At 48.9% G+C, this 24500-nt stretch overlaps 1 protein-coding gene across 1 annotated transcript in view; it reads right to left on the bottom strand.

The window, feature by feature from the left end:
• Nucleotides 1-5997: 5997 nt before the first annotated feature.
• Nucleotides 5998-24500, bottom strand: part of FAM120C (family with sequence similarity 120C) — a 37106-nt gene continuing 18603 nt past the window's right edge. Inside the window, exons 4-16 of the mRNA XM_056867388.1 lie at nt 24227-24355; nt 23593-23695; nt 21735-21820; nt 20091-20407; nt 19076-19361; nt 17952-18123; nt 16703-16952; nt 14840-14954; nt 13986-14195; nt 11784-11985; nt 10502-10640; nt 8322-8379; nt 5998-6325 (exon numbers count right to left, since the gene is read on the bottom strand). Of these exons, the coding sequence (XP_056723366.1) occupies nt 6035-6325; nt 8322-8379; nt 10502-10640; nt 11784-11985; nt 13986-14195; nt 14840-14954; nt 16703-16952; nt 17952-18123; nt 19076-19361; nt 20091-20407; nt 21735-21820; nt 23593-23695; nt 24227-24355 (2358 nt within the window). The 3' untranslated portion in view covers nt 5998-6034. The remainder of the gene's footprint in view (nt 6326-8321; nt 8380-10501; nt 10641-11783; nt 11986-13985; nt 14196-14839; nt 14955-16702; nt 16953-17951; nt 18124-19075; nt 19362-20090; nt 20408-21734; nt 21821-23592; nt 23696-24226; nt 24356-24500) is intronic.

Here is a 24500-nt window from a genome sequence, read left to right as displayed (position 1 = left end):
GTGATCCAGTGTGAATTCTCGTATCTCGCAAACTGCAGAACTGCATGCAGAAAAAGGGGCCCCACCAAAGCTGAAGAACATTCTAGATTACAGGGAACCTGCCGAAGCTTTTGAGGATACAGATTCTCCCCCCCACACCCAGTCTTGATAAAATTACGTCACGATAACTTGGCTCTTACGTCACAGAGGACAAAAATGTCCTTTTACATTCAGTCACGTCAGTCGTAGCGCTGTGTTCTACCTTTAAGTCTTCACACAGAGATGGAGTATGACACTATTGTAGTGAAACAAAATGGATGCGACAGTCAAAGAAATGGTGAGGGGTGGGGAGATAGGACTATCTCGTCACTTGGACCCTGTCAGGAAAAAACAGCCAGCGATTTTCCATCCACCTCTTTGGTGCGGGAGCGAGATTGGGCTTCGAATTAAAAATGCCTCAGATCGATTGTTCTCCCTCCCCTCCCCCCAAAAAAACCTTGGAAGAAAATGATCATAAGATTTTAAAGATGCGTGACACTGGCTAACTTTTTGGCAAACCGAGTGATTCTGAACAAAGCCACCCCTATTTCTGAAATCCACAGCTACGAGCAAAAAGGGAAGAAACAGTGTAGGATAATGATCAAATGAGATTTAGGTTGAAATCACATCAAGCTTCCCCCCCCCCCCCAGCATAGTAGGTAAAGCGCAGGGCTGTATGCATTTTTTTTAAAGTGGCTCAAATTATTGATATCCTGCAACAAAAATGGTTTTTTTTGCCAGCAATGTACTTCTGCACAATCCTATTTTGCATAATTTGTTTTACAAGGTTTACTATTTTGCCTGATTCATTGTGGCCTTGATATTCTGTGAGTAGCAAAGTGAGATTTCGCTTCTGAGATTTCGCTAGGTATTGTCCAAACATTTTCAAGCACGTCATTGCAGCCATAAGGACCGGATACTTGCTTTTTAAAAAAAGGCAGGAGAAAGGCGAGGTTCTCAGGAAACCGAATCCCACGCCCCAATCCTTTATGTGCAACTCCTGCATTCTTACAGCGTACACACACACAGCTCTAGTGAGCACGACAGTATTTCCGTTAACAGCCTAGGAGGGTTAACTTGTACCTGAGAACCGCCAGTACCCGCAGTCTGTACAAATATAAAGCCAAATTAACCCCTTCCGTCTTTTTACAATCAATATCTTGACCCGGCTGTATTGCTGGGGAGGGGGGAGGAAGAAATCTGACCCAACTGCAAAGGATTCTCACTTCTCAAAAATGTTGAAAATGGTAGAAGAAAACAAACGCAACAGATATCTGAAACCGCCGCATGAATTGGCCCCCAGGGGCTTCTCAATTACTGTTATAGCTCTGTGCTGGGAGACCTGTGTGGTTGACTGAACCAGGCAGATAGGAGTCTCTCTAGTTCGGAGGTTAGCCTCAGAACTGGCAATGGTGAAGCTACTTGGAAATTGGTCTGGAGAGGAAAATCGTTTTTTCTCCCCGGTAAATACTGTCAAGGTAAAGTGGCTGATTCACACACACACCCAGGACAAAATCCCTCCTCCGTTTCGACCCACTTCCCAATTTGTACGGATAGCCCCAGCTCTACGGGGAAGAGGTTATGTCATTTCCTGTCTGTGAGATGGGAAGTCTCATGTTAGGGAGACTTATGCTTGACCCTTCCCAGTTCACCCTGGGGATAAAGTGGGTACCTCTGCATGACCAAGTCAGACCTAGACTGGAGTGCATTCAAGTGACAGAGGGTGTAGCCTTTAAAATTTAAATTCCACATTCTCCAACCCACCCACCCCACAAAAAAGTTAGTTGGGGCTTATTCTGTCTGACACTGAAGCTGGGAGGTTTCCAGAAAGAAAAACCCATCAACGTACACCTAATTTTAATTTCTGCCTTCTGCTCATACTTAACAGATTTGCATCTCAAGAGAAACTCGGGGCAAGATTCCACCTCATCTCCCATACGGCTGCATGTTTAGACCAGGCCTGAATGGAATACGGGCAACCCTGCATTCATTTATTCTACCTGCATACTTCATCTTTAAGAGGACACCAGGGTTCATCTGAGGCTTTCTTGCAGAAGTTAAACGTTTTATGTTCAAACTTCTTTTCTTCTGCCACGGGAACTGGAAAGGGAAGGTTAGAGAATCAAGGACAGAGGTGACTTCTGCAGTGGTGACAGGGAATCTGTATGTGAGAAGATGGGGGTGGCAGACGATTAACTGTGCTGAAGAAATCTCGCTCTGTCCCATCTCGGAAGAGTAGAAGACTGGGCCAGTTACTCTGGCTTCTAAATACTCAGAAAAACAACTATAGAAAAGTGGGGGGGGGGGAAGAAACTCAACCTAAAAGGGGGAACCCCCAAAGGGGTTGAGCTAAACACTATGTAATGTAACAACAAATAAATATACTTTCATTACATAGTGTGCACAATTGTATTTAAACACACAGGGCCTATAACACAGGTTTCTAAAAAGTACAAAGAATTAATGGTTACAAATATTACAAACACATACACAGTTGATGCTAGTACATAAAATGACCAAAATCTGACCAGAAGCATTTCGGCCTTTTATGGGGTTGCCAACCACCAGGTAATAGCTGGAGATTTCCTGCTATTACAACTGATCTCCAGCTGATAGTGATCAGATCACCTGGAGAAAATGGCTGCTTTGGCCATTGGACTCTATGGCATTGAAGTCCCTCCCCTCCCCAAACCCTGCCCTCCTCAGGCTCCGCCCCCAAAAATCTCCCGCCGGTTGCGAAGAGGGACCTGGCAACCCTAGCCTTTTAGAGGCCTTCCGCAGTGGTCATACAGACTTTTAGGCTGTGTACTGGTCATTTTATGTATTAGCATCAACTGTGTATCAACTGTGTTTGTAATATTTGTTGTTCCATTAGATAGTGTTTAGCTCAACCCCTTTGGTTCCCCTTCTAAATATTCAGCACATCCAATGGAAGATAAGCCTGATTACGGAGCATGATCACGTGACTTATGCTCTGCTAGCTAGCAAATGTCTTGGGAATATCTGTGCAATAAACCACTAGAAAGAGGGAATGGCAAACCAGAGGGACTCAACGAGACAAGGTCTGTATTCTTAGAAGCTGTCAGAAAGGGTTATAAACAATGGAGATCTCTCGGGCTTCTGTGTGCAGTTCCAGTTATCAAGACTCCTAAAAGTCCAGATTGCTGGCTCCAATTGGTTTTGCAAATTTCTGGCAATGTAAAACCAATGGGAGAGGCGCGACCATCTTTTGGACTGCTGGGCTTGTGTGGATCGGATTTCCTCCCCCCTCCAGCATCTTGTGTGCACACATGTCCAGATCGTGGGCAAAAAAGGCCGCACAAATCATCTTTCCGAGCATCTGATTTCTACGAACGGTTTCAGCTGTCCCTTTAAAAGCAGCGAGGGGAGGTGTGCAAATGTCACTCTGACAGAGACACGAGAAGGCAGAAATTAAAATAAAAAGCACGTTCTGGGTTGGGGCAATTATTCTGATGTTTGCCCATCTGAGCAATTTGCAGCACATGCCAAAGAAAGCGGTGAGAAGCTTCAAAGGTATGCTGGGAGTCCGCACAGCCGAGAAGCAGTTACGGGAATTTTAACCTCGCTCACCCGAATTCCGGCTTTGGCCCTTAACTATTTTAATCTACTCCGTATAAGCAAAGCTCTGTGGAATTTACACCCTCCCCTTCCAGTTTCAGTACACAAGAATACACCACACATTTATATATATATATATATATATACACACACACACACACACACATACACACACACTGTTTTGGCTCGTTTTACCTAGCTTATTCCAAAATGCAAAGTTTTCAAAACTTTGGATTTTTTTTAAATTAAAGATTAAAAAGTGGCAGAGGGCAAGGTCGATGTTGGGGTAAGGAGTAGCAGCCACAAGAGAGGGGGGAGAGGTAGTCGTATGGGGCATTGAAGCTCCCATCCCCACCGCCACCCTATAAATCCAATGAAAGCCTCGATTCGCTTGCTCCGTAAATCGTAATTATCCTGCCTTCTAAATATCCGTTTTAAATTCATTTCCATCATTGGGAGCACTTCAAACACACAGGGCATTTTCCAATATGCCGACAAACTGTAGACTTCCTAAAAGTTGAGCTGCAAATTTATACAAATTACTGACATTGTTTATTATATAGCGTACACCCAAATTAAAAACACTAGCCCCAAAAATTAGGCTGATCAATTAAAAAGATAATTGCTAATTTACAAACGTGGTTGATGATCATAAATATATGTAAATGGCCAATAGACAACCAAACGCGTTTCGGCCTACGGGGCCTTCTTCAGCAGTCATACAAATATTTCCATATTTTAGAAACACATCTTGAAATAAATATAAAGGTATGCTGAAAAGTAATTGTCTTCTGTATTGTTTTAGTATTTTATTCTAGAGTTTTTAATTGGGTGTGCGTGTGTTAAGTGCGTCGAGTCGCTTCCGACTCATGGCGTCCCTATGAATCAACGTCCTCCAAAATGTCCTATCGGTGACAGCCTTGCTCAGATCTTGCAACTTGAGGGCTGTGGCTTCCTTTATATAGTCCATCCATCTTTTGTTGGGTCTTCCTCTTTTCCTGCTGCCCTCAACTTTTCCTAGCATGACTGTCTTTTCCAGTGGGTGTACACTATGTAATGAACACTATCAGTATTTTGTATAAATTTGCAGCTCAACTTTCAAATTCTCTGTCTGTCTTGCTGAAGTTGAGTCCCCCCCCCCCCATTTTTGTTAATTCCAAACTCTAGAATTCCTTCAAATGCCAAATTCTGCACTGGACCCCGTATTGCGAGCCGAATCTGCCGAAGTACACACAGCCACGTCTACAGGCAAGCACCCCCACTCTGCGAATAACCACAATCCCCGCCGTCGTGGTTAGGGTAGGACTTAAAGCACTTGGTCTCCCTCAACCCCACCTCTCATCAGGACAATAATCTACCCACTTCCCCTCTTAGAGACCCCCCTCCCCAAACCTTTTGTTTGTTCACTGTCCTGGAACTGTAACAGTTAAGTGCTTGTCTGTCTTAAGGATTAAAAAGTTTTCTGTCTGATATCTGGCGGTCCGCCCCGTCCACTCACTCCACCGGTCCTCAACGAGGCCGACCAGTGGGGCTGGGAGGTGCAGGCCTTTAATTCGCAAAACGCATGGCGCTTTGGAACGCAAGTCATCTCCTGGGAACATTTTCACCCCTTTCCGGGTTTGCTGCGTTCATATTTATATATAGCTCTATTCATGTTATATATAAATATAATCTCTCTCTCTCTCTCTCTTTCATATATAATAAAAAGCACAAGCCGCTATACACACGCTGTGTATATCCCACAATAACGGTTCTACGCGCTCTCGCTTTCTCTATCTTTTAAAACCTCTCCCGCTTCCCCAGCTCAAGCCCACCAAGCACTATCTCCAAAAGAAAATGCTGCTTTGGGGTCTGACGGTGGGGGGGGGGGGGGGGGCGGTTGGCAAGAAATTAACAAGGAAGGCAGGAAAAATCTGCCCCGTTTTTAAAATAAAACCTTGCCAACTTTCCTTTTTCTCTTTTTTTAACCTTTAAAAAATAACACCCTTCCCCCAATCCATAATTCATAATTCTTGCCCCCTAAAAAGACTCCCCCCCTATAAAATTAAAAAAAATTCAAACGAACTTAAAAAAAAAAGGAAAAAAAACTGCCGCTTTTGTAGGTCCGATTGGCACAACAGCAAAATCCAAGGGGCATGAAACAAAACCCAGGGTGGGATGCGAGCTCCGAGTTATTTTCCGCCTCGCAGTACACCGCAGGAGCACCTGCTCTTTCATGGTGGAATCGGCTGTGCCCCTCCAAGTGCCGCAGGGGACACTGCCGGGGAAAACTCCCTTTCTCCCTCCCCCAGTTAAATCCACTCCTCTCGGTGCTTCTAAACATACTTTCAAACGTCACGGCTCCCCCCCACTGGCTGTGCCACAACTTTCCCCCCTCTCCCCCCGCTCCACGCTCTTTCTTTAGTCACCCCCCAACTGGACCCACGGCGGCTTCTGTTCACTCCTCTTTCTGAAGAGCTGGGAAGGGGAGCTTGTTTTCCAGGCACCGTTCGGGCTCCCCACTCAGCGTCCCGAAGAACGGGCTATTGTTATTGCACGAGTCAGCGTCTCTGGCTAAGGCACACGGTGAGGTGGATGAGGGGCAGGCGCCGAGCCCCGGGTCCTCGCCCACGGGAGCGACGGTGCCCCCATTCCCGTTCACCTGGGACTGGGGATGGCTGCTGCTGCTGCCGCCACCGGTGCTGCTGCTGTTGAACTCTGGCGTCTTGGCTGCTCCATCAGTAGAGCCCTGTCAGGCAGGAGAAAGTAACTTTAGAAGAAGAAGGAGAAGAGTTGGCTTTTTATATGCCGCCTTTCTCTGCCACTTAAGGGAGACTCAAACCGGCTTCCAATCACCTTTCCTTCCCCTCCCCACAACAGACACCCTGTGAGGTGGGTGGGGCTGAGAGAGCTGTGACTAGCCCAAGGTCACCCAGCTGGCTTCATGTGGAGGAGTGGGGAAACCAACCCAGTTCACCAGATTAGAGTCCGCCACTCATGTTGTGGAGTGGGGAATCAAACCCAGTTTTCCAGATCAGACTCCACCGCTCCAAACCACTGCTCTATACAGAAAATAAGAAGGGAAATAAAGGGAAGAAAGAAATTGAATCTATATCTGCTTCCGAGCATTACACAATCTAAATTATTGTCAGATCAAAATAACGTCATCTTAAACATGTAGTCACGGTTATAAACGCTCACTAAATAGTTTGTAGAATAATTCTCTAAACCTCTTATTTTTGGTAAGTATTCATGGCACGTGAGTAATAGTCATATAAAGGTTGCCATTTTGCCATAAATTCATCCATTAAATTCATTTTTATAGATGAGTTAGTGCAAAATCAAAGAGTAATAGCTGGCATTGTGTTGGAGTTCCAATGTCTAGCGTAGACCATTCTGGCAGCTCAAGTTGCGTATTGGTAGAGTTCTTTATTGGTAGAATTCACTTGTGGGGGTGGGGGATGGGGTTTTATACTCAACAACCTGTATTTGGGTTCTAATTCAAAACTCACTCGCAACATTGTCTGAGTCTCTGTGAATTTTCCGCCATTACTACCAAACCACCGCTCTTAACCACTACAACCACGCGGGCTCTTTAGAAAAACTGGACTGCTCGGGGCCCAAAATATCAGCTATCGAAGAGATGCAGGTCTTTCGTGAGTACAGGGCAGAGTGCCGCCTCTGTACGGATGGACGTAGTTTAGCGTGGACACGGAGCCTGTACAGAGGATCGAGCCGCACCTTGGGATGAGGCCTGTCACCTGGGAATCAGCAGATCCCCTTTGCATCATCCGACCAGGAGGTAAGGAGACGTTTACCCCAAGTCAGGTGCAGATGAGAACTCATTTTTACTATGTTTTAGTAATCTTGTACCGCCCAAAGAATTAAACAGGATCACACAGAGAACAGCTGCCCAGGGAACATCAGAAGAGCCCTGGTGGATCAGAACAGAGGTCCATCTAGTCCAGCATCCTGTCTCACAGTGGCCAACCAGTTCCTCTGGAGGTCCAGCAACAGGGCACAGAGGCCGAGGCCTTCATAAGAACATCAGAAGAACCCTGGTGGATCAGACCAGTGGTTCATCTAGTCCAGCATCCTCTCTCACACAGGGGCCAACCAGTTCCTCTGGAGGGCCAACAACAGGGCACAGAGGCCTTCATAAGAACATTAGAAGAGCCCTGCTGGATTAGACCAGTAGTTCATCTAGTCTAGTACCCTGTTTCACTCAGTGGCCAACCAGCTCCTCTGGAGGCCCAACAAACATGGCATAGAGGCCGAGACCTTCATAAGAACATAAGAAGAGCCCTGCTGGATGAGACCAGTGGTCCATCTAGTCTAGTACCCTGTTTCACTCAGTGGCCAACCAGCTTTGGAAGTCCCCTTCATAGCAGCACAAATGGACAGATGGAGGAGCTGTGGCTCAGTGGCAGAGCATCTGCTTGACATGCAGAAGGTCCCAGGTTCAATCCCCGGCATCTCCAGTTAAAGGGACCAGGCAAGTAGGTAATGTGAAAGACCTCAGCCTGAGACCCTGGAGAGCTGCTGCCAGTCTGAGTAGACGATACTGACTTTGATGGTCTGAGGCTCTGGTTCAATATAAGGCAGCTTCATGTGTTCATGGGACAGCCATCAAGCGCAGGGACGGCAGAAAGCAATAGGGGGGTGGGGATCTGCCCAGCATGGGTATAGTGGCTTGGAGACTAGACAGACAAACCACAAGGGACGAAAAGGCCCAACACACTTACTTGTTTGCTGACTTTCTTGTTTCCTTTGGAAATCTTCCCAGAGCTATCACGGCCACGGCTGGGGGGGAAAGGGGGGAGGGGGCAGAAAGAAAGAAAAATTATAGAAGCGCAAATTCACTAATACAAGGAAGGGAGGAAGACAGTCGGCTGAACTATAAGCAAAGGAAAAGAAAAAAAATTAAAAGTAACCCAGCCATTTATTAACACACAGATCCAGTCAGTTAGTTAATTAGTTAGTTAATTTCTTTATAGTCACTTGACCTGCAGATTAAAAAAAAAACTTTTAAAATATCAACACAGAACCAAGATCACAATTTTGTTACACCAACCAGAGATCTCTCTGCACTCTACTGGCTATATAACAAAACTTTGTCACTGTGTGAGAAATACTAACACCTTTGTCCTCAAGTACAAAATTAACAATAAAATTGTCCGAGTGCCTAACAACAACAAGGGTAAAATCAGCCTATTTCTGACATCCTGCAAAAAATTCACAGTACAATAAGATATGGGTCACTGATCCAGTCTTATAAACAGTCTCTTGTTTGGGATAAGAACGACATCTAGATGCTTAGGAAAGCAAGTGTAACAGAAAGGTAGCTCACACAGGTGCATTTGTTTGTTTGTGTATTAGATTTATATATCCCGCCCTCTATTCCAGCCAAAGCAAGGCTCTTTGGGGGGGGGGGGTTTGCAACGAATATACAATAAAACAGCATTCAGTTTCAAAAATATTAATTAAAAGCAGTAATTCCCAATTAAAATCAATTATAATAAAATCAAAACAAAGCAGGTGATGCTAAATGTCACAGGATCTTGGCCAACGGAAAAGGGCCACCAGGATCCCCCCCCCCATTTAGATGGAAAAATAAGGGGCGGAGAGAATGACAGGTGAGCTCTAATAGGAAAACTGTTGCTACCTTCAACCATAAGGCCTGGTAGAACATCTTGGTCTTAAGGCCCTGAGGAATGGGATAAGATCCCGCGTGAGGACAGGCAGGCCATGAAAAATCTTTTATGGGCTAATAACTCGTGGACTTGTTTACTAGAGAACTGTGACTAGCCCAAGGTCACCCAGCTGGCTTCGTGTGTAGGAGAGTGGAAACAAATCCAGTTCACCAGATTAGCCTCCGCCGCTCATGTGGAGGGGTGGGGGAATTAAACTTGGTTCTCCAGATCAGAGTCCACTGCTCCAAACCACCGCTCTTAACCACTACACCATGCTGGCTCCCACCACGCTAGGCAGACTGTGTTTACGGGGTGGTTTGCCATTGCCTTCCCCAGTCATCTACACTTTACCCCAGCAAGTTGGGTACTCATTTCACCGACCTCGGAAGGATGGAAGGCTGAGTCAATCTTGAGCCGGCTACCTGAAACCGACTTCCGCCGGGATCGAACTCAGGTCATGAGCAGAGCTTTTGACTGCAGTACTGCAGCTTACCACTCTGCGCCACGGGGCTTCTTTTCAATGTTTTATTGGTACTTATATTGTATGATGTATGGGTTTTATTGTTGTTACCCGCCCTGAGTCTGGTTTTGGCCGGGGAGGGCGGACTAGAAATTGAATAAATTAATAAATAACTGCTTTACATCCATCTCTCTACAGGAGCATCCTACCCTTGCCCATTTCAGTCAGATTTATCAATACGGAAAAGCCATTAAAATATTCATATCAATTACAAGACAGAATTAAAAAATACCGAATCTAAAACTATGGGATATATAATTCTTAAATAAATTGAACAAATTACTATTAGCTAAAAACCTCAGATTAATATAACATTTCCCATTTTAGGCTAGATTGCCAAGCCCCCGCTTTTGTCTGATGGACCTTGTATATTGCAGCACAGAATTTAGCTACTTGTTTCATTGTCTGGGCTGACCCTTCCCATAGGACATTCCTCAGCCTCCTTTCCTCAATGCTGTCCTCTGTTAGATTAAGGAGAGGGAAAATTAGCTTGTCTTGTTTCCTCGTAGGAAGAGCGTCTGAAGAAAACGTGCGCAACAGACTCAACTTCACCTGACTTACAGAAACACCCCCATTCTGATCTTGATAACCCCTTGAATCTGGCTTCTAGAGTCGCCGAAGGAAGGGCAGACCCTCGCCCAGTTGCTGAAACATCTCAAAAGGAGAGAAAAGCCATTCGAACTCGGAGGCGAACACTCCCATGGGTACTTACCCTTTCCCCGGACCTCCCACAGACACCACCTGCATGCCGAAGGAGCCTTGACCCCGGGACGGTTTGCTTCCGGCCCATTGGCCCACCACCATGCCAGCAATCTCCAGTTTGCCTCCTTGGGGCGGGATCGGGTGGAGTCCTAGGCGAATGGGAACGTTCAGTAAGCGAGGAAGGGGAGGGACCGGAGGAAAAGGTGGCGCTGAATTGGCCCATTCAAGGGGACAAGGGTTTTGGTCAAAATCTTGCAAGGGATAACGGGGTAGCGAGGGGACAGGTGTCTGTACGAATCCATTCATATTTGTGTGTACACAGTGCTTTGTCAGCATAAGCTGGGGGAAAGGAGCCCAAATAAATTTGCAGCCGGGTTTTCCTAGCACATCTCAATTGACAGTGGTATAATAATACACTGCTGCAGAAGTCGTGGGCGTTCATTTTAGGTGGTGGGAGATTGCCCCTTCCTGAAGCTTGACACAAAGCTGAGAGACTGGCTGATCGTTTCCATGGAAGCAGAGAAAGGAAGAAGGAGAAGCTGGCTTTTACATGCCGACTTTCTCTACCTTTTTATAAGGAGAATCAAACCAGCTTACAATTGCCTTCCCTTCCCCTCTCCACAACAGACACCCTGTGAGGTAGGTGAGGCAGAGAGAGCTCGAAGAGAGCTGTGACTAGCCCAAGGTCACCCAGCAGGTTGCATGTCGAGGAGTGGGGAATCAAACCCGGTTCTCCAGATTAGAGTCCGCTGCTCATATGGAGGAGCAGGGAATCAAACCGTTCTCCAGATTAGAGTGCTGCTCATATGGAGGAGCAGGGAATCAAACCCAGTTCTCCAGATTAGAGTCCGCCACTCATATGGAGGAGCGAGGAATCAAACCCGGTTCTCCAGATTAGAGTCTGCTGATCATACGGAGGAGCAGGGAATCAAACCCAGTTCTCCAGGTTAGAGTCCGCCACTCATATGGAGGAGTGAGGAATCAAACCCAACTTTCCAAATTAGAGTCCACCACTCATGCAGAGGAGTGGGGAAACCAACCCAGTTCTCCAGATAAGAGTCCACAGCTCATGCAGAGGAGTGGGGAATCAAACCTGGGTCCCCAGATCAGAGTCCATTGCTCATATGGAGGAGTGGGGAATCAAACCTGGTTCTCCAGATTACCACCACTCCTAACAACTACACCACAAGGGATTGCTGGCCCTCACAGGAGGGGAACGAATGTCTACCGTGGAAAGAGCTCACTGGTGTTGATTGTACGCAGAAAAGGCCAGGAGGAGCGTCCGCACTCACCTGTGAAGCCTCTTGTTCTCCCAGGGGCCGGTGGTGGAAAAGAGCCGATTGTGCGAGGGTAGACAGGCATGGGGTAAAAGGGCGGAGCCATGGAGGACACAAAGGGTGGGGGTGGGAGGAGAGGGGGTGGGGCCTGCCGGCTAAAATTGATGCCTTCCAAGATGCTCTGCCTCATCTTTTCCACTTTGGAGACTTGCTCAGTCTGAGGACAAAGCAGGACACGGAGGGAGATGTAACAGAATTACCGTTTGATAATGTGTTGGTTTAAAAAGAAAGAAAGAAATGGTTTTTTTATTTGCGTACGGACAAAACAGTAAGATTAAGACATTTATATTTACACTCTTATCAGGAGAATTTTTCAGCCTGTTCATTGCCATCAAGTGGCAAGCATCCTATGGCAATCCCTCAAGGGGTTTTCAAGGCTAGAATCATAGAGTTGGAAGGGACCACCAGGGTCATTTAGTCCAACCCCCGGCACAATGCAGGAAATTCACAACTACCTCTCCCCCACACCCCCAGTGACCCCTACTCCATGCCCAGAAGATGGCCAACACGTCCTCCCTCTCATCATCTGCCTAAGGCCATAGAATCAGCATTGCTGACAGATGGCCATCTAGCCTCTGCTTAAAAACTTCCAGGGAAGGAGAGCTCACCACCTCTTGAGGGACGCCTGTTCCACTGAGGAACTGCTCTAACTGTTAGAAGGTTCTTCCTAATGTCAAGACGGAAACTCCTTTGATTTAATTTCAACCTGTTGGTTCTGGTCCAACTTTCTGGGGCAACGGATGAGCAGAGGTCGTCTCCCATCCAGGACTGACCGTGGCCAACCCTGCTTAGGTTCCACACTCTGACAAACTCAGATTAGTCTGGGGCTATTCGTGCTTGTATGCCAGTTAGTGGAAGACCATAAAGACAAGACATGCTTGTTAAAAAAAAAAAAAAAAAACAACTTAAATCAGGGTTGTCCAACATAATGCCAGCGGACTAGCTCCAGCCCGCTGAGAGCTCTTATCTCCGGCCCGTGAGCCAGCCAAGGTAGCCACCCCAACTCTCAATCTGGGCTGGTGAGGCATGGCCTAGCCCGACCAAGTAGCATTTATGTCATATCCGGCCCTCGCAAAAATTGAGTTCAACACCCCTGCCTTAAATAAAGGAAAGTTTTATTTCGATACAATGGGGGTTACCGCACTTTGTATTCCCAGCGATGTATTAAGAGTTTGAAAACGTTATAAAAAATACTGTTCGCACTTTATTTGGCCCCTTTAGCTGTGAAGACGTCTTCCAACCATTTATTAGCCGTAGTATCCAAAACCCCTTTTAAAGCGATGTTTTTTATAACATTTTCAAACTCTTAATACATCGCTGGGAATACAAAGTGCAGTAACCCTTAATATCAGCTCTAGGTAAAAAATGAAGTTTGGTTAAAAAAATAAAATAAAATAATAAAAGTTGATGATTCTGGAAGGATGATTTGAAGAAGAGGAGGAAAGATCTTCTACTGGGAAAGGTTTTCAGTTAGCCGTTTACGAATCCGACTAGACGGGAGGCAAAATTTGGCTACTTGAGTGGTTATCTCCCGAGAGGAGTCTGCTAAGAGAAGGGAAACTTTAGCTTCTTCCATTCTCCCAGAAAAGGATGACAGTACGGGGAGAATGTACTGTGATCTTATGTCGTCGTAGAAGGGACACTGCAGCAGAACATGTTCTATTGTTTCCACTTTCTCTGTTTTGCATGGGCATAGTCGTTGATGAAAGGTAGTACTCCTTAAATAGTCTACAGCAGCGGTTCCCAAACTTTTTGAGACACGGAGCACTTTTCAGGAGAGAAATCCGTCACGGAGCACTAATTTTCACCTCGCACCTATATACGAAAAAGCCTGAAAAAGCCTCTGACGGCTCATTTCCTTCTGAGGTAAAATAAGGGGATTACGGAGGAGTAGAGTTAAAACTCCAAATAAACATTCTGGCAAAAGGAAACAAGCAGTCCCTCTCTCTCCCTCAGCACAAACGGGGAGACAGGAGGGGGATCGTCATACCATCCGTAAACCTGGCGAGGATGGGGAGCTTCACAGAACCGAGGGCCTGCTCCAGGCACAGGAATGGGTGGTTACAGCAGCAGGTGGCTGCAGCACCCGGTACAGAAAAAAGGCCATCCGCGAGGGCAAATGCTATACACACCTATCCCTCTTCCAAGGGTTTTTACCTGTCCGTCGCAGAGGTCAATGAGAGGCGCCTTCTCCCGCATGGCTTTGATCAGCTTGCTCTGGAAGAGCTTCCCGTCAAAATAGATCCACGGGCAGCAGTGCTCCCAGGGGACGGGTTGGCCGCAGGCATCGTTGGCGAAGAGGGCCGTGTCCACCCCGCTCATGAAGAGAGCGGCCACCTGGACCCCCCGGACATCCAGTTTCTCAATCTGAAACGGAAGAAAAACGCCTTGGCCTTCAAGGAGGACGTGTCGGTAGCCAGGCCCCCACCCCCACTTTTTGCATTCCACTCTTGGTTACCAGCCCCTCCTAACTCAACAGAGCAAAACCGCTCAGGTAAAAATGGGCTGCTTACCTGTCACTGCAGCTCTTAGAAGAAGAAGTTGGTTTTTATATCCCGACTTTCTCTACCACTTAAGGAAGAATCAAACCGGCTTACAACCACCTTCCCTTCCCCTTCCCCACAACAGACACCTTGTGAGGTAGGTGGGGCCGAGAGAGCTCCAACTAGCCCAAGGTCACCCAGCTGGCTTCATGTGGTAGGAGTGGGGATACCAACCCGATTCACCAGATCAGAGTCCACCGCTCATGTGGAGGAGTGGGGAATTAAACCCGGTTCTCCAGATCAGAGTCCGTCCGCTCATGTGGAGGAGTGGGGAATTAAACCTGGTTCTCTAGATTAGAGTCCGCTGCTCCAAACCACAGCTTTTAACCACTACATCATGCTGGCTCTTGCAGAGAACCGCGTGACAAACCAACTTCTCTTCCTCAGTCCCGCGAGCTCCGATCCAGTGAACCCCGTTCCTCCTCTGGCGCAGAAAACGTGGCGGGATCCCGCCCCCTCGGCCCTTACCTTCAGTTCTTGAAGTTGGTCTGGCTCATAGAGCTGAGCAGACACAGCCTGGGCCAAGAAGGCGTCCAGCTCATGCCTGTGCAGAATCCGACCTCCAGGCCACTGTATCATGTACCTAAGACAAGGAAGAATCATTACAATCATAGAGCTGGAAGGCTATCTAGTCCTGCTCAATGCAGGATCAGCCTAGAGCAGCGGTTCCCAAACTGTGCTCCACGGAGCGCTCGGTGCTCCGCGAGACATCTCCCAGTGCACCTTGTTCTTGTTTGGAGGTTCTAGCAGGGGAGCGCAGCTATCGTATACCCTTGACCGAAGAACGGTACACTCCGTCTATCTGAGATGGTCGTCCTCTTCCACGGAGCGCACAGCTTCGGGAGGGATGCACATGGAGCGGAGAGGGAGATAGGGGACACCTGCCTAGCCAGCCAGATCAGCCGAATCAACCCTGGCGATCAATGGGGTGACAGATGTCGCAGCCAGATCGCCCTTAAAGGTCTATGATGATGATGACATCTCCCAGTGCTCCGTAAAGAGATTGGAAAGAAAAATAACTACTGTCGTTCGGTTTAGTATATAAGTGTTAAGTGAAAATTAGTGCTCCGTGATGAATTTCTTTCCTGAAAAGTGCTCCATGACTCAAAACGTTTGGGAACCGCTGGCCTGGAGCATCCCTGACAAGGTGTTTGCCCAGCTGCTGCTTAAAGACTGGCGGGGGGGGGGGGAGAGCTCACCACCTCCCTAGACAGCTGATTCCAGTGCTGAACTACTCTTACCGTAAAAAGGTTTTTCCTAATATCCAGCCGGTACCTTTCCGCATTCAGTTTAAACCCGTTATTGTGAGTCCTGTCCTCTGTCAACACGAACAGCTCCCTACCCTCCTCGAAGTGACAGCCCTTCAAATACGTAAGAGAGCAATCATGTCCACCCCTCAACCTCCTCTTCTCCAGACTGAACATTCCCAACTCCCTCAGCCTTTCAGAGAGAAAGAGTGAAAGTCACCCCACTATGTACTGGTAGGAACGGAAAGCCACGGGGCAGGAGCGTGCGTCCACTAGCATGAGCCTGAAAAACTTTCCGTCTTCTTATTCTGTTGTGCCTTGGGACAGGCAGAGGTGTACAAGGGGGAATTTTTGCACTGCAATCTTTATTAGAAGGCAAAGCTTTGCTAGGAAATTCAAAACCGGCAGATGTCAAAACGCATTCCCAGATGATCTGGAGTCTCGGGCCAGCTTAACTTTCTGGCTTGTGCTAGACACAGGACCAGTTCGGTTGCTGTCACAGAGCCTGGGAACAGGAAGACATTAGACTGAGTTGGGCCATCAGTCCCTCTAGCCCGGTGGTTCCCAAACTTTTAAGGCCACCGCCCCCTTGGTTCCACCAACTCAACCCAAGCCCCCCCTCTACCCTATCCTATAGAAAGCATTATTCAAAACAGGGGTTTGATTGACTCACTAAAGAAGATAATAACAATGAAATGTCAAAACAGTAACAACTAATTGCACATCTCTCCAAAATCAAATTATAACTTTTTGGTTCAAATTTATTTGACAAAACTGATGAACTTGATCCAGTGGTACCAGCTCTTCAAAGTCCGGGAAAAACCCTCCTCTCTCCCAAACTGCCTGCTGAAACCTTCAGCTCAAATCACCCTAAATAGAGCATCCCCCAAATTCATCGTCTCCAGCACAATCCCTCCTCTCTCCCAAACTGCCTGCTGCAACCTTCAGCTCGGAGCACCCCCAAGTCCTCCTCAGCATTCGTCAGCCCAAGGAGCCTCTGCACTCAAGAGTCTACCCTCATGACCCCTCCCCCTCTCTCTCTGCCTCCGTTATCTGGCTTCCCTTCCAGCTCCGACCCACTCACCGGAGCACGCAGCACATGAGCAGCAGGTGCGTGGGGACGTTGGCGGGGTTGAGCATGCCAGGTGTGTCCGACTTCATGCACGCCAGGAAGGCCCGCATGCGCCGGTTCTTGTCCTCCACGGCTTTGCCGAGCCACAGCTTCTTGAGGTTGGGGCAGGTCCACTCCCGGAAGGCAAGGGCTGAGACCAGCTCTGGGGTCTGGGGGGACTTCCCCTTGTACGCCGACCACTCCTTGACAATGACGGGAGAGACTGTGGAGGAAAGGAGAGTGCCTTGGGCCTGAGCCGCTGCCAGTCAGAGCATACAATCCTGACTTTGACGCACTGACGGTCTGACTCTGTATAAGGCAGCTTCATGTGTTTGTGGAGAGGGGCTGTGGCTCAGTGGTAGAGCCTCTGCTTGGCATGCAGAAGGTCCCTGGTTCAATCCCTGGCATATCCGGCTAATGGGGCCCGGTAATAGGTGATGTGAAAGACCTCCGCCTGAGACCCTGGAGAGCCACTGCTGGTCAGAGTAGACAATACTGACTTTGGTGGACCCAGGGTCTGATTCAGTATAAGGCAGCTTCATGGGTTCAAACCTTCAGTTACACAGTTACACGGGGGAGAGGGGCTGTGGCATCTCTAGTTAAAGGGACCAGGCAAGTAGGTGATGGGAAAGACCCTCCGCCTGAGACCCTGGAGAGCCACTGCCGGTCTGAGTAGACAAGACTGACTTTGATGGATCAAGGGTCTGATTCAGTATCAGGCAGTTTCATGTGTTCATGTTATAGGGGATAGGCTGTGGCTCAGTGGTAGAGCCTCTGCTTGGCATGCAGAAGGTCTCAGGTTCAATCGCCAGCATCTTTAGTTAAAGGGACCAGGCAAAGACCTCTGCCTGAGACCCTGGAGAGCCACTGCCGGTCTGAGTAGACAATACTGACTTTGATGGACCCAAGGGTCTGATTCAGTAGAAGTCAGCTTCATATATTCATGTGTTAAAGGAGGGGCTGTGGCTCAGTAGTAGAGCATCTGCTTGGCATGCAGAAGGTCCCAGGTTCAGTCCCCGGCATCTCCAGTTAAAGGGACTGGGCAAGTAGGTGATGTGAAAGACCCCTGCCTGAGACCCTGGAGAGCCACTGCCGGTCTGAGTATACAATAGTGACTTTGATGGACCCAAGGGCCTGATTCAGTATAAGACAGCCAATCAAATCTCCAACAGCCAATCAGAAGGCCTGCCGGGCTAAAGCCCCACCTACCCCGCCCACCTACTTTCCACAGGGATCCGCTTGCGCACAGCCAGGCGCTCCATGCGCCGCTGCGTCTCGGCCACGCTGAAGAGAACGCCGTAGACGTACTGCCGCGCCGCCCGGAAGAGGACGGCCCCGGGTGGTAGCTCATTGTTGCACTCGTCCTCGATGCACACGGGGATCTTGATCTCGCCCTGGAGGGGGGGCGAAGGGAGGGAGAGAAAATCCGCAAGTGCTGCTTCTCAGCCCCTCTCCCCCCCACCCCCCGGCTGCTTCTGAGTCACCTAAGACTGCCCCAAAGAGAGGTAACATAGTTTATTTATCTATTTATTATTTCCACTTACTACCCCGCTCTCCCCGGCCAAGACTGGGCCCAGAGCGGCTTACCAAGAATATAGATATCCTATTAAATCGGTAAAAGCATTAATACAACATTTAAAATGGCCCTATAAAAATCATATAAAGAAGAAGAAAAGTTGGTTTTTATATGCCGACTTTCTCTACCACTTAAGGGAGACTCAAACCGGGTTACAATCACCTTCCCCTCCCCACAACAGACACTCTGTGAGGTAGTTGGAGCTGAGAGAGCTCCAAGAGAGCTGTGACTAGCCCAAGGTCACCCAGCTGGCTTCGTGTGTAGGAGTGGGGAAACAAACCCGGTTCACCAGATTAGCCTCCACTGCTCATGTGGAGGAGTGGGAAATCAAACCCGGTTCTCCAGATCACTCCACCACTCCGAACCACTGCTCTTAACCACTACGCCACGCTGGCTCTTAATGTCCTAGTCCAGAGGTTCCCAAACTGTACTCCAACAAGCACTTGGTGCTCTGCGAAACGTCTCCTAGTGCTCCGTGAAAAGATTGGAAAGAAAAATATGACTGTCGTTTGGTTTAGTACATACGCGCTAGGTGAAAATTAGTGCTACATAATGAATTTCTCTCCTGAAAAGCGCACCATGACTCAAAAAGTTTGGGAACCACTGCCCTAGTTCACCTAAGGTGCTTCTAGACTGTAAAACATAAAACTTCAACTAGGTGAGAAGACGGAATAAATCCCAGATTGAAACAGGGGAAGATATAACAGCAGAGGGGGTTAGTATTTATATATAGTTGGGAACATCCCCTTGCTCTGCCACCCCTCTCTCACCTTGGTAAGGACGTGGTAGATGAACGGGTACATAAGCCCCCGGCGGTGCCTGTGCTCGGCCACGCGAAGCACTTCCGGGGCGACAGCAGGCAGTGGTGGGGTGGTGATGTCCATGTGGTTGCGGGTCGCCATGGAGAGCAGGGAGGGGATGTGGCCCTCGGGGCCGCTGAGGTTTCTCTCCGAGTTGCCGGAGCCGCTGGGTGGCTGCCCCCATCCCTGGCTCATTATCTTTTCACCCCCGGGATCCTCCCAGCCAGACTTGCGGGGTGCCGCTTCAGACACGTGGCTGGAGGAACAAAAGGAAAAGGGGGAATACAGCAGCAGTCCCGCATCTCGGAGGAACTGTAAACCTAGAATCCTTTTCCCTCTCTCCCCCCCTCATAGAATCATACAGTTGGAAGGGACTACCAGGGTCATCTAGCCCCCTGCACAATGCAAGAAAATCACAACTACCTCCCCCCCAGCCCCAGTGACCCCAACTCCATACCGAGAAGATGGCAAAAAGAAGTAGTTTTCAGTCTATTAAAACTGGCTTGCATGACCTCAAGATCAGGGGACCCCCAACCTTTCAGCGTGGTGAGAGCCAGCGTGGTGTAGTGGTTAAGAGCGGTGGTTTGGAGCGTCGGACTCTGATTCCCCACTCCTCCACATGAGCAGCGGATGCTAATCTGGTGAATCGGATTGCTTTCCCCACTCCTACACACGAAGCCGGCTGGGTGACCTTAGGCTGGTCACAGTTCTCTTAGAGCTCTCAACCCCACCTACCTCACAGGGTGAGGTATCAAACCCGCATACAGTCACCTTCCCTTCCCCTCCCCACAAGATACCCTGTGAGCTTGGTGGGGCTAAGAGAGCTCTAAGAGAGCTGTGACTAGCCCAAGGTCACCCAGCTGGCTTCATGTGGTAGGAGTGGGGAATCAAACCCGGTTTTTCAGATCAGAGTCCACCGCTCTTAACCACTACACCACGCTCGTTCTCCCACAGCTGGCTTTGCATATCTCAGAAACCCACTCACTTGGAGCTGGCTCCGTTGTGTTCTTCCCCATCCGAAGAGGAGGAGGGCGAAGACCCGGGTCCGGATGATGGAGAAGGTCTGGAACTCAGGTGGTGGTTGGGGAACTTGGGAGGGCAGCAGTCATAAGACATTGGCCAGTTGTTGTAGGGTCCGCCCTTCAAGGCAGGGTCCTCGTGGAAGGGGGCTGCGTCCGTCAGGCCGTGAGGAGAGAAGAGAAAATTGGAGCCGGGGCCGGGAAGAAAAGATGAGGAAGTGCCAACGCCGCCATGTGGGGCAGGTGGTTGGTACTGCATCTTTGGCCCTACCTGGGGTGCAAACTGGAGACAGAAGCAAAGAGAAGCAGGGATGGATACTGCAGTCACAGCGACTTCTCAAGGACTTCTAGGGGAGGCCCAGGTAGGGTGGCCCCAGCTCAATGGGGAAGACGGTCCCAGGTTCATTCCATGAAACCAGGTTCATTCTCTGAATCCAGATCGTCCCAGGTTCATTCCCTCCCCCATGCAGTTAAAAAGAATCCAGACAGAGCTGCCTAAAATGGAAACTCTTTTGATTTAATTTCAACCCGGTTCTGGGGCAACAGAAAACAACTCAGCACCATCCTCTATACAACAGCCCTTCAAGTACTTGAAGATGATTATCGTATCACCTCTCAGTCTTCTCCTCTTCAGGCTAAACATACCCATGTTTATTCTTTGCAGCACATCTTGACTGAGGTGGGGACGAGGAGAAAAAGACCATCCCTGTACCATCTGGTACCTATCTCCCAAATAGGACCAAATGCTATAAAATGTTATTTGCGCAATGTATACAGCCCCTCTGCCAAATGCATAACATTGGGCTTTCCTTTAGCTGATCGACGCGTTGTACGGGAGGACGTAAATGAAGGTGCTGGAATTCTGGGCTGTCCCACTTGAGATTACAGACAGTTTGCGGAGAATAGATTTTTGGAATGCTCTCCTACTCATGTGATCAGCTGCTTGCTACTGTTCAACAGCAGCCACTCCACAAAAGCCATGGTGGTATAGCAGCTAGAATTTCAGAGTAGGATCTGGGAGACCCAGGTTCAAATCACCATCGCCCCAGAAGCCGGCTGGGTGACCCTGGGTCAATCCCTATCACTTAACCCAACCTATCCTGGGGAGGGGCCGTGGCTCAGTGGCAGAGCCTCTGCTTGGCATGCAGAAGGTCCCAGGTTCAATCCTCAGCCTCTCCAGTTAAAGGAACCAGGCAAGTAGGTGATGTGAAAGACCACCACTTGAGACCCTGGAGAGCCGCTGCCGGTCTGAGCAGGCAACACTGACTTGGATGGACCGAGGGTCTGGTTCAGTAGAAGGCAGCTTCATGTGTTCATGTGCATAAGGCTCCCTGCAGATAGCAAAGTAGCACATCATGGAGAGGGTTGTTTGTTACAGGGAGAGCATTTGAGCCCATGTCCTTCACCCTCCATGGCAGTTTTGAGTGGCAGGAGACGACCACTTCAGTCCACCATTCTGCCCAGCTCAGCACCTCTTTGGGGTTCGGGCCTGCGCCAGTCCCCCGATCAGCAGTGAGGCACGATTGCCGACGTACCCACGGTAAATGTGGTGACGGTTGAAACGCCAGCCCCAAATGAACCATCTGCCTGAAGCCAGCCTGAGCACTTACCACGGCCTTCCCTGCAGTGAGAGGGACCATTGGATTGCGGTTCATTGGCGCCGGCCCTCCAAACTGGTTGGGTCCAAAACCTGGGACTGAAAGGAAGAATAGGCATCTCATTATACACAGGACACGCCCGGAATCTCAGAGTAACCTTGCCGGGGCTGTTAAAAGAGCCAAGGGGGGGGATACCTGTCAACGGCACAGGCGGGGACGTGTTTAGCAAGAGGTTTTCGGCGGATGCTCTGAAGTATGATCAGTCCCATCTCCCCTAAGAGCCAGCGTGGTGTAGTGGTTAAGAGCGGTGGTTTGGAGTGATGGACTCTGATCTGGAGAACCGGGTTTGATTCCCCACTCCTCCACATGAGCCGGCGAACACTAATCTGGTGAACGGGATTTGTTTCCCCACTCCTACACACGAAGCCAGCTGGAAGACCATGGGCTAGTCACAGCTCTCTTAGAGCTCTCTCAGCCCCACCTACCCCACAGGGTGTCTGTTGTGGGGAGGGGAAGGTGATTGTAAGCCGGATTGATTCTTCCTTAAGCAGCAGAGAAAGTGGGCATATAAAAAACAACTCCTCTTCTTCTAAACCAGTAAGGCTTCTTCTCCCCCACCCCCTGATCTTCTCAAACTTGGACAATCCTTCATATGCCCGATGCCCTGCCAGGGAGCTTGGTTGGCAGCAGTGTAGGATTCAAATCTGAAGAGTTGTTCCCCACGTTTTTTTTTCTTTGAGAACTAGTTCTCTTTGTGGGTTTTTTGCTGAGAAATCCCAAGGAGAAATGCAAAGCCCATTTTGAATGGGATTTTTTGGGGAAGCAAAAGCACACACAAGTTTTTCTCTTGTTTGGTTTTAATCAGGGGTTAGAAAAGGTGGTCAAGATTACGAGTTAGGCAAAGGCCTCGTACAGTCTCCAGGGGGGAGAACCGACTCTCTGGACTGCTGCTGCATTAGCTGATTCAGCAGTAGCCCGGCTCCAGAGCGCGCACCTCAGCTACACTTGGGAGAAGAAAAAGGAGAAGAAGAGTTGGTTTTTATATGCCGACTTTCTCTACCACTTAAGGGAGAATCAAACCGACTTACAATCACCTTCCCTTCCCCTCCCCCCGTGAGGTAGGTGGGGCTGAGAGAGTTGTGACTAGCCCAAGGTCACCCAGCTGGCTTCGTATGTAGGAGTGGGGAAACAAATCCAGTTCACCAGATTAGCCTCCACCGCTCATGTGGAGGAGTGGGGGAATCAAACCCGGTTCTCCAGATCAGAGTCCACTGCTCTAAACCACCGCTCTTAACCACTACGCCATGCTGGCTGACAACTAAAAGAGTTTCCCAGAAAGGAAAGACAGTGACAAGAGGCAACGATCTGTGCGAGGGAACAGAATTAAAATTGAATCATTAAAGTACCCCCTGAGCGTTTCGCACGAGCTTCTTCGGGGGTATCTTTCTCTGCTCAAAGCAGAGACGGGGCCTGACCCAACTAGCTATGGCTGACGTTCTCACGGCAAGAGTGAGATGCACTAAGGATGATCGAACACAGATGAACACCTTAACTACTAAGAGATGCTCCTGTGCCTTTAACACATTGTGCCAAGGAGAAGTCCAACAGGTGGAGCTTCTGGTTCCGTACGGTACTGTGACGGGAGAAGCCACCCCCACCGCACTTCTCCTAGGCACGTAGCTTATGAAAGGCACAAAAAAGCCCTCTTTGGGCTCAGAAGTGGCCGCTCTAGAGGTTTAAGTCCAGATCTGACCTCTCCCAGCTGACGGCTCTGTAGATTTTCCCAGGCAGGGCCTCACCTTCTTGGACAGTGGGAGAAAAGGCAGTTGAGAGAGAGGTAGAAGTTGACCAGCGTCTCCTGGATACTCACGAACATACGGGGACTGGCCCGCCATCATAGGGGGTGCCTTTGTGGCCACCGAGTAATATTCTACGGCCTTCTTAAAACGCTCGATTTTATCTTCGGTCCTGGACTGAGGAAACCAAAGGAGAAGGCGGGAAATTATCAGGGTGCAGACAAGAGCGCGGCCAGCTGCCATTTCCAGGGCCAGCATGGTGTAGCGGTTAGAGCAGGGGTCTAAAAACATAAGGCCTGGGGCCGGATTCGGCCCCTTGAGGGCTCATATCTGGCCCGTGAGCCAGTCGCCTTCCCCAGCCCCAAGTCTCAATGATCAAAGACTGTTAAATAAAAAGAAAATACTGTAAGGCTAGTATTGTTTTAAGGGTGTCTGTATTTTAAGTTAAAAACAAATAAAGACATAATATCATTAATTGACTTTGCCTGTGTCTTCTATAAAGTTTGTGTCTCTGGTATCTGGCATGAAATTTTATGGTACGCTTGGCCCAGCCCAAGCAAATGACATTTATGTCATATCTGGACCTCGTGACAAATGAATTTGACACCCCTGGATTAGAGTGTCACGTGTTGTATTGCCAACATTGCAATACAGGTTTTCCGGGAGAGAAGGCAATCTCATGTCATTCGACATGGACATCTCTCTCACCTGGGAGTGTTTGAAGACGTCTCTCGCGATCACATCCAAGTTGGAGGGATTTTTGATGGAGCCAACATACTCAGAAACAGCCTTGATGACCACGTCGCAGGGCGGCAGGACCAGCTGGTGGGCGCGCACCTGGAAGAAGAAGAAGGAGAAGAGTTGGTTGTTATATGCCAACTTTCTCTACCCCTTAAGGAAGAATCAAACTGGCTTACAATCTTCCTTCCCTTCCCCTCCCCACAACAGACACCCTGTGAGGTACGTGGGGCTGAGAGAGTGT

This window comes from Euleptes europaea, chromosome 1 (assembly GCF_029931775.1).
Source record: "Euleptes europaea isolate rEulEur1 chromosome 1, rEulEur1.hap1, whole genome shotgun sequence".
NCBI classification, from domain to species: domain Eukaryota; kingdom Metazoa; phylum Chordata; class Lepidosauria; order Squamata; family Sphaerodactylidae; genus Euleptes; species Euleptes europaea.
Note: the sequence above shows the minus strand (reverse complement) of the source record. Positions and strands in the feature narration are given on the sequence as shown.